The sequence below is a fragment of the Spea bombifrons genome, chromosome 8 (genome assembly GCF_027358695.1).
Source record: "Spea bombifrons isolate aSpeBom1 chromosome 8, aSpeBom1.2.pri, whole genome shotgun sequence".
Lineage (NCBI taxonomy): Eukaryota > Metazoa > Chordata > Amphibia > Anura > Pelobatidae > Spea > Spea bombifrons.
Genome location: NC_071094.1, coordinates 2024985 through 2035811, shown reverse-complemented (window position 1 = coordinate 2035811; position 10827 = coordinate 2024985). Strand labels below are relative to the sequence as shown.

Sequence of the window (10827 nt, the reverse complement as noted above, 5' to 3'; positions counted from 1 at the left end):
AAGACGCCATAGGGCATGTTTCCAATTAAGAGCGTTTTCAAGACCTCCCAATCTATACAAAAAAGTGGCGAATTCCTATAATTGATGAGACCACTCAGCCAACCTCAAACCATCAATCTTACAGAGCAATATTGGCTGGAAATGACAACAAATTACAGAATTATTATTTTCGCAGTCATGGCCAAGCGGTTAAGTAGTCGCTGGGTCCCATTAAGCGTTTACCTCTTCGTCCCCATCCCTTCCTTCGAGCAAAGAATCATTTCTATTCAAAAGTCACAGAGAAGACCTTGTTATAATGAGCTATAAAAGTGTTTTATTGGCAGGGAGAGCGGAATCTCTAATTGCGCCCGGAGTTATTGCTTTTCATCCTATAATATCGTATAGAAAAGCGTTTATTGGGTTACGGTCGTAAGTTATATTGCCGTTGTGGGTTACATCCGGCCGGGTCGGCTAAGGATACGGTTATTAAGGTCTCTGATTGCTAAACAACTTTAAAACAAACAAAACAAAGAAAATTATGGGTCATGGAGAACATCCCCGCGAGGCTGGCGCAAGTCAAGCATTCGGGACCCGGCAAGAAGACGCGGAACCCAAGACAGGAAGGCTAAGACTGACCAAATGTGACCCGGTCAGCAGTCTCCGGACTATGATATTAAAGGGCTTTCTAGCAACACAGAGTTAAAATATGACAATCCCACGATCCAAGACTTTGATTCGGTTCCCAGAATTTCTGTTTGGCTTCTTACTCTACCAAACGGAGAATCAAGTTCCCAACTAACAGCTTGTATACAGCAAGAGGAAGATGCTGAACTTTCCTTTCATCCGGCAAACGTTTAGGCTAACGCCGCCGGCGTATATACACCGAGATATTCTGTCACGTGAAGTGTCTCTCCGGAGAAGAACCTTTCATAAGTTAAGGTTCAAGTCATTTTTTTTTTATTTAAAAAAAAAAAAATTAGATTTGTAATAAACTTACACTTTAAATAAAAAAAAGAAATAGAAATTGTATTAATATTAATAATAATAATAATATATTATATATATATATATATATATATATATATATATATATATATATAATATATATATATAAAACTTTCATTACAACAAGCTGTGGATTCTTCCAATAGCGCCTATATATCCTGGATCGGGGCAGATTTGGCCCACTTTTAAACCCAGGACATCTCGTAATAACCCTGAGAGAAAGCTTCTGCGTCCAAGTCTTCTTAGCTCAGAGGAAAGGAGATTTCCCCTTCTGTAAATAAATCAAATTGTTAAAGTCAAGGACTTTAAATGATCAGAGAGTCGGAGATCTGTATTTTGTGTTACCAATTAATATAACTTTGCGAGGCTGGATGACGGCACTAACAAGAAGCAGCTGCTCAGGGAGATATATATAAATATATATATATATATACACAGATACAGAAATTCTCAAATCTGGGAAATTAGCAAAATTTGGGATTTTGTGCCTTTTCAGTCCCACCTATGAAACTTTAAGTATTAACATTCACTTGGAAGTAGGAAGTTAAGTTTTCATAAGTATATAGAATTAATAATTCTAGAATAACCTTGGTTTATACAATGTATCGTGCATGCAGAGAGGAGCCAATGGGAGATGGAATCTTTGCCTGCCCGTCTCCCATTGGCTGTTCGGTTAGATTTAGATTGAAATATCTAAGAAGAGCCTCTTTAGAATACTCCGCGATAGACGATATCATTTCAAAGCGTTTCCCCAGAACATGTATACTAAACTAGGAACATTGAGTGTTTTCAGATGAAGAAGTTGATGGAATGTTGCGTGTTCGTTGTTCGTTGTGTGTTCTTTGTTACATCGTACAAAATATCGCCAAGACACGAAATCTGACAAGCGTCAGACCCGCGTGGAAACAGATGTCAAGCCCGGATTAAACGTGAAATGTGTTTTGTTCTGGAAAGTTCTGCAGGACAAGACTCCTACGAGACCCCCACGAGCCGCAGGGAACGAGCAGCCCGACTTGGAAAGGAGCCGAGTGTCTTTGTTCTGCTGTCATAAATAAGATCTTTTGAGCTGTGAATTGCAGATACGATGTATCGGGCCGTAGCCATTTATTCATTGGCAACAACACGCAAGAGTGAGTTCATCAAACGAACGTTTGGACATCAATAACATCTGTGGCTGGAAAAAAAGGCAATTTATCAAGATGAAATCATTCGTTACGCTGACACGTATAATCTCGTTTCTACGTCCTGAATGGAGAACTTCTACCTACAGCGGGGAAAACACGTTTATTTCAACAGGGACACCGGGTCCCAAATCCTTCTCCGCAGAGCTTTTCAATATGAAATCACGCCCTCAAATCCCAAAATCACCAAAAAGAATAAATCCATCCCGGCGATTTACGACAAATCTACGACAGCTCCGGCGCTCACACAAGAAAAACCCGCAAAACCTGCAATTATCTGCGGTTTTGGAAAATCAATCCCCGTCCAAAACGTATAATTTACGGGACAGGGGTTACCGCGGTTCTGCTGATGTAAGGGTTTTCCTACCGGACTCAGAAACAAGAAGCTGTCATTTGGCAGAAACCCCTAACAAAACCTTTACCACTTTTTGGCCTTCGTAGGCGTTTGAAGTCTGCAGAAACCCTTCATTTAGACCGGGGGGGGGGGGACATCTTCCCTTTCAGCAGAATCCCACGACTTCTTAGAGACAGTAAAGGAGGCCGTACACAAACCACATTTTTTTTTCTTAATGGTTTTCTGCATGTTCTGCATGGAACTTCCCAGCAGCTGTCAACCTTGTTGGTTTTGCTTGGGCCTGACCTGGCCGACATCTCAACAGGATGGAGGTCCAACCATCACTCATGTAGAATACCAAGTTCACATTGAAACATTAAGAAGACAAGGAAGGGGCAGCCTGGCAGAGTGGGATAGACTGTTGGCGATTATGCTACAATGTGGCTGATGCCATCTCTTGTTATATTTAAGAAGGAGAAGCTGATGAAAGCCTTAGGCCTGTAGGTAGAACGAGTGAACGCCGACATGAAGCAACGGTCCCAACCCAACAATAAGACGCAAGAATTAGGTTTCATGAGTTCTACATTATAATGGTACTTGCATAGGAAGATATTCGCGAGAATTCCCGGCCGTGTTACAAGCCACGGGGTTAATACGAGGATCACAGAGCCTTTATTACATTGATCAGGCGTTTATGAAGAACCAGCTTCTGCCGGCCACCTACCTAAGTAAGGGATGGTCGGGACCATCTTCAGACTCCGGATATATTCCCGCGTTCTCTTGTAATTGTCCTCTTTGGAAAGCAGGTAATCGAGCTTCTCAAACGTTGTCTTGTCCTTCCGGTTCAAGAGCTACAAGAGACATCGAGAGAAACCGTTAATAAAGTGTCATGGAATCCGCTCGATGACATCACAAAAATAACCCACTGATGTAAACCGATATCTTAATAATCAGTCTGGTCTTAAAGGGACAATCGACGTCGGAGAGTCACCCGCTGCTAGAACAAGGACTTCTGCCAGGAATCATTTATCATTTTATTAAAAAAAAAAGCTCTCTTGCGTAAGAAAAGGTGACTATTTTTGGCCAATCGTCACCATTAAATACACATTTTTTTTTCATTAAAAACCACGCAATTTTATGCAACTTTCCAATAAATGCGATTCTTCCATATAAAGTAAATCGGATTACATAACATTTCCATGACATATTTAATAGAATGTTCTGTTTCACTAAAGCCCATTTCTATCCTTGTAAAATTGTGTAATGTTGTCGACCGTAAAGCTTTAGTCAAATTTAATCATAAAACACTTATTTATGTGCAATAAAAATGCAAGAAAAAAGCAGAATTTCTCAAGTATTTTAATGATTTTTTTCTGTTTTATCTGTTTGCAAATATTTGTTTTAGAACATTTTTTTTTTTTGTTTTTTTGTTTTTTTTTAGTATTTTGGCAAAAATATCACAGACATATATATCCAAGTAACAGTCCGATCACAGATACACAAACACTTTGGAATTAATGGAAAACATATTATTTCTCCCCACCCTCAGCTAATTTCCCAAACTATTAAATCACAAATGACAGATGAGACATAATAACCAGCGTCAAAGAATTTTTATATAAACCCCCCGTGTTTGATGTCTAATATTTAAATTATAGGGTTTCCCTCAAGAAGAATACATTAGATTAAATAAATTTCATCACAAACTAAAATCAGAAAATTAGATTTAAAAATAAATATATATATATATTCTAAAGCTGCTGTTCCACTAAAAAAAATAATAACTGCACCCCCATTGTATTCTTTCCGTGGAACGTTCAACCGCAGAAGTTTAAGAATGTTTCTGTTTCCACGGCAACGACCTATCAGTGCCTGCTTTTGTGTCACATGACAATTAAGGATTGCCAGCAAAAATTATGAATGAGGCGACATTTTGTTTGATTAAATATGTTTTTTTAGGGTGAGGGATTGGGAATTCAACCGTTAGAAGAGGGATGGTTCTACTGCTGCGTTCAGTTAGAAAATGTTTAATCTGGCAGCGTAGGTGGGACGGCAGCTTTAAATTTTGCCTAAAAAAAGAATTTTGCTCCCCAATTAACACCTCGGAGGCCAGGTTTCCTAGGAATGTCTGGCTGTAACATGTGATATTTGGGTATTTGTACACGGAGCTCGGGTCCCCGTTACACGTTACAAACACGTGCCGAGGAGAGAGAGAGAGAAAAGCTTAATAGCAGAACGGAAAACTGAACTTTCTGTCACTGCCTCAGCTTTTGGCTCGGCCGGCCTGCTAAGCCTTAAAAATGCGTCTACACGCCTAAAAATGTTCTTAGACAAAAATGTACAGAACTCGACAAGATTCATAAAAATACCCGATCGGGGAACGCAGGGCCAGAAGCGCTCAGAGAAGCGTGACGGCCGCTGGCTTTTCAGTGAACAAAAAGGATATAAAATGTCCAAAGAAAAAAGGGCGAAAAAAAGATAAAAAGTTCCACTGATGAAAGGATGAAAACGGAATATTTTACATTCCACGTCAGTGTTTGTCATCAAACAGAAAATAGACGTTCAGGGTTACGAGTTTGTCAACATGAACTTCTCCTGAAAAGGTCCTTCTGCTGGATATAAGACCCGAGCTGGGAGCAAACGGGCCGGTTAACCCAATGCGTGCCACAGAGGCGAGAGATTCTTAAATTCAGCTTGTGTGAATCACTTTAAATCTGCTACTTAGTTCAGTTTATTCCAGTTGTAGAGGTCGGACTCTCTGACTACTGAAAGTCTATGGAGAACGGACTTCATTAGCATTGCCATAAAGCATCAGCTCAGTGTGGGGATTGGGCAGGGAAAGTCATCCAAAATATCACATGACTGACAGCAACGGCGGCTCCAGGTCTGCAGATAAAGGGAGTTTATTGGGACAAAATGAGATAAAAACAGGTTTTTGTCGCCGACCAACATTACTGTATACAGGGCTGGGGGTTATTAATGTATACAGTGCTGGGGGGCTTATTATTGTATACAGCGCAGGGGTTTCTGATCAAGGAAAGGGGCCAGAGCAGAATCCTCATCACTCCCCGCGTAATCAGACTATCATACGGTCAGCGGTTGATAAGGCTGCGTATGGAGCGAGACGGGGAGAGGACACGTGTAACTCCTGCCACAGTCAAACTCCTCCCGCCGCCAAACATCAAACTATAAAATCCTGCGGCTTCCACAATTAAATTATACAAACGCAGCAAAGGCCAATTTTCCAATTTGTGGGAAATTAAACAAAAGCCCCAGATATTTCCGCGAGGCTCATTAGAAACGGGGTTTTTCCATGTTGTGTTATTAGCCGAGGAACCCTATAATAAAACGCGCTGGAGGTTTTGCGTGCAGTCACGCTATAGAAAGCAGAACAAGGTCGCCGTCTCTTATTCCTGATTATATATCCATGCGGACGAGCCCAAACTTTGGGTAATTTCAGAGCATTTTTCCAGCACAATGCAGAGGTCTGTAATTGAGAAGCTGGAAATTCGTTTAAATTCAATAATAAATAAAAGAAAATAATTAAATTTGCTCGCTGGAAGAGCCTGAAAATAAAAATATTTGGGGTTTTCTTTTCAAGTGGGCAACAAACATCATTTATATCACCAACAAAGCTCGCAGTATCTGCGTCGTCCAAACATAAATTATTTATCCTTTTTCTTTTTTGTACAAATTTTAGATCGAAAAATATATCTCAAAAAGCAGTTTATGGGAGCCAAAGATGTCTTTAATAAACTCCATATGCTACATTGTGACAGCTGATTGGTGCATTAAGATTGTTTAAGGAGAAACCGTGAGAGGCGACTTCTAACGTTAAAAAAACTTCCAAAAATGTATAATATTAGTGAACCAACATCCATAATTCTTCATTTTAAATGGAAAAATGTTACATTTTTTCCTGAAGGGAAGAAAGAACTAAAAAGTAAAATTAAGCAAACCGATCCTAGTTGATCCGTCATTTTATTCTTTCCTCTGATGGTTTCATCACACTAAAACAATGAAGCTTTTAAGAAACATTTTTAGTTTCTATGGCAACAGCTTATCAGTGGCTGATTTTGTGTCACATGATAATTAAGTGTTCCCAACAAAAATGATGGAAACATTTGACATGATTGAAGAATTATTTCTGAGGAGTTCAAATGATGCATTTAGTTATGAAATTGTTCCCCATAAGATCATTTTATATTTTTTGATTATTTTACCTTTTTTACATTTTCAAAAGGGAGTGGATGAAAAAAACTCAGAATGTGTTCTTTGAAGGATAATAATCAGCAAGTTGCAATAAAGGCTTTATGTGGTCAACGTGGCAGGAGATAAAATGAAAAAAATGTTTTATGGTACAAAAAATGCCATAAAAAATTAATCCTGCTGTAAGGAGTCCCGGCTTAGAGCCTCTGGGCAAAGATACAAATATTTAAACACAACCAATAAAATGAAGATGTGGACGCATTTTACCAGTACTAGTGTAATAGGCTGTGGGAAAAGAAGGGTTCTTCTGTTAACTTTTTCTCCCTATCCTGCCTCCAATTCCCAGTTCTCCATCCAGCTGCCATTGACCGTTCTTCTTTCCTACATCTTCCATCCTGCCGCCAACGGCCAGCCTCATTTCTCCGTCTTCCATCCAACGGCCAGCCTCATTTCTCCGTCTTCCATCCTGCCGCCAACGGCCAGCCTCATTTCTCCGTCTTCCATCCTGCCGCCAACGGCCAGCCTCATTTCTCCGTCTTCCATCCAGCTAACGGCCAGCCTCATTTCTTTACCTTCCATCCAGTCTGCCATCCAGCCACCGATGCCCATTTTCCTTTCTCTGCTTTCCATCATGGCACCAATTGCTAGGCCCTCTTCTCTGTCTTCCATGAAGCCACCAATGACCAGCCTCCTTTTACTGTCTTCTGTCATGCCTCATTTCTATATCTTCCAACCAGCCTCTTTTCTATGTCCTTTGCCCTATTTCCAATACCCATATTCCCCTTTATGCTGCTCTCCTCCCTCCAGCGCTTGCCCTGTCCTCCATGTGCTCCCATCCCGTCTTCCACATCCACCACACTGTGTCCTATCCAGCCTCCGATTGCCATCCTTCTCTTTCTTATTTCTAACGCCCAATCTTCTCCCTCTCAAGCCCATCATGTCTACAAAATCGACTTAGTCATCCTTCTAGCCTTAAAACCCCACCTGTTGTCCACGTCCACCAATCTTTCTTCTTCAAATACCGTCCAATTAGAACGCGGTCTTACAAGATCTCATTGCGGAAACTACCTTAAACTCCTCTATACCCCGAGACCTTGATATTATAAACCACAAATCTAATTTGTATTCCAGATAAACCTTAGTTTGACCCCAAACTGCCCCATCGCAACGAGTGGTCTTCCCACAGGCCCTTTGGCTCAGTGGCTGGAGAAAGCGATAATTCGATTCCAAAGTGTATTCTTTTCTAAGGAAAAGTCCCGGATAATTCCCCGATCGCGTAACCTTTAAACTCAATCCCTTGCATCTAAATAAGCAGATTTATTACAAACAAAAATCAACATACAAATTCTATTTCCTTCCAACGACGAAGCTTCTGGTGCTTGTTAAAAAACTGGCAAAAACGTATCTAGAATTCGATTTCCTTCCAAAACAGTTTCAACATTTAGAAGAAAAACAATGAAGTGATTTAACTCTTTGGCTTAATTTTTGCTCGCGCAGACGTTGACAGCTCTGAAAATGGCTGCGCTTCCAGGGCTAAAAGGGATGGCTGTGAGGACGGACAGGTGAAGGGTTGCCAAGAGCCATGGCATTCGTCAGTCGAACTCGGTTTGATGTGCTTCCACGTGGCGCTCCTTCAAAAAAACTTCGCAGAAACCCTTACGCGGGTGAGGGGTTTGTCTACAGCAGTAATTTAATAATTACAGAGTGTTTTGATGAAGAAGTTCAGCCAAGGTCATGTCCTTACTTGATGATATACAATCGGAACATTGGAAGGAGATGTTTGGTTTAGTAGAAGCATCAACCGCAATTCCGTATTCCAAGAAGGATTCTGGAGTCAACGTTTGGTGACCTTAAAGGTGTTATTCCACCGACTGCTGGATATCAATCACGTCAAGTGTTGCCTTAAGCTAAATTTTGTAGGGAATGCTTAATTGCCGCGTGACACAAAAGCACACATTGATAGGCTGTTGCCATAGCACCTGAAAAATCTTTGTAAACGTCAAGAGGAAATAATCAAATGGCAGACGTTTGACAGAAGAGCATCTTAACCGATCCGTTTGTTAGCGAAGGATGTCAGCTACCATCATATGGACTATAATTTGGGAGGACTGTTTATTATCTGTACAGCACAGTGTATATTCCCAGCTTCCTAAAAGAATGACCACACTGGGGATTGTAGATAATCACATTGACGAGGCTGTAGGGTCTACAGGCAGAAGGCCCCTCGTAACCAACCCCTGGTCAGATGTCTTCTTCTGGACCGGCTGCATGTTGCAGATTACTTAGAATATTTTAAAAATGTCAATGAGGGCTGGTTTAAGAAAAGCCGCAAATTCCTTAAACTCTGATGAGTCTGGAATGAATTTCTGCGGTGGCTTCTCGGGGAGACATCATGTCATTAGTCGAGTTACAAAGTAGACCTTGTATCATCAAACATGATCTAATAGTGTTTGTTTACTATACATATGTAACATCTTTTTTTAAAAATATTTTTCTAGTTCTTTCATAATCGCTGTAAAGTGTCTGATAGCTGGGACAGAGACGCCAATGCCCAGAAAGAACATGGTTTATGGGACTTACATCGCATGCCATGAACGGCAACATCTTCAAACTGCCTGAAAACTAAAACGCAGCCGACGGAGACACCGAAGCCTCCAAAGGACGAGGACACGCTCTCAGAAACCGTGATCCGTGTACAGGCACGGTGTCTGGACACGCTTGGATATCACGGGCGGTGGGGCTGCACGCCCCAAACACTGAATATGAGACCCGGCGTCATTCTAATTAATCAGAACTCGCAGTCTACCAGGGGACGCGACACAAGCATTTGCTACAAATGTTGACTCGCTATTCGAACGTATGATATATTAATGTTCTTGTTGGGGGGGTTGCCTTCTTTTGGATAGAAAGCAGGAAGGATAGGTAGAAGGGTTTAACATGATGGATTTAAATAACTATGTTACTCTGTTACTATCATCAGCAATGCACGCTGCTTATAGAAAATCCATCCACCGGAACCATAAGGGAAGGACACGATCTACATACTCCAGCTGAAAGGTGAGAGATTACATTCATAGAGACCTACGAGCTGAAATAAACGTTCCTACAAGCTACGGAGGAGATACAGCTAAAGGTCCTCCTGCTTGATTGCATTATCCGAGGTCTCCTCTCGCTGGAATGTTGCTGTATTTTGTGTTATCAGGATCATACATTCGGAGGAGCTCGTCTGCCAGAAACCAGCAACCTGGATTTACATTGCCCGGGAGAGAAGCCAAAAGAGTAGCATGGAAGCCGTCTGAGTATTTCTACGCAGGGTGGGATACTGAATGCTGACAGAGGCCTCCCAGCAGAGGTGGTAGAGGGTAATACAGTGAGGGTATTAAACATGCATGGGATAGACATACGGCTCCTGAATCTAAGACGAGACCAACGACTGATTAAGGTTTGAGTCTTTACAGCAGGAGAAACGGGCAGACTAGACGGGGGCCGGATGGGGCCGATCCGCCGGCAGGTTGAAAGTTTGTATTAAAATCATGCCAAGGCGATTTGCCAAAAAAGTTTTTAAAATGAGCACCAGGCTTCAGTAAACTCATAGTCTCCCATCGCCCGTAAAGCACGGACTCCATGTCAGAACACTCCCAATTTCAAATTTTTATTTTTTATGTTTTTAGATATTGCGTTAGTACGTGTTATTGAGTTGGGGGGGATATTTGCCTCTGCACCTTCTCTTGAGCAGCTTCTCAGCATGGTGTTGCGGTACGTGAAAACAGGATGTGAAGGGTGCAACACAAAATTGCTTCCTCCAACTGCTATTGTAAATTTTGTGTTTATTTTGCTCTAGTCTTCTGTAGTTCATTCCACCAATGTCATAAAAAAATGATTTCTGATTTATTAGAAAAACAAACATTTCAAAGACTTTATAAAGATCTCTCTGGTCCCAAACCTTCCATTTTTACACTTTTATTTTCCTTATACATGTAACATCAATAGAATTCTCCATGAATCTGATTGCCTGAGCGTGTTTTTCTCCCGGTATTGATAGCCCACAAGCTGGGACAGACCCCCTGAAACACAACGGCTATTGTGGATCACCAGCTAGACGATCCAGGAGGCAAGGCA

General features: G+C 41.2%; 1 protein-coding gene across 2 annotated transcripts in view; it reads right to left on the bottom strand.

The window, feature by feature from the left end:
* RALGPS1 (Ral GEF with PH domain and SH3 binding motif 1) overlaps window positions 1-10827 on the bottom strand; it is a 114269-nt gene that overhangs the window by 65944 nt on the left and 37498 nt on the right. For both annotated transcript variants that reach the window (XM_053472483.1, XM_053472484.1), the window contains exon 9: window positions 3224-3350. In XM_053472483.1, coding sequence (XP_053328458.1) covers window positions 3224-3350 — 127 coding nt within the window. The remainder of the gene's footprint in view (window positions 1-3223; window positions 3351-10827) is intronic.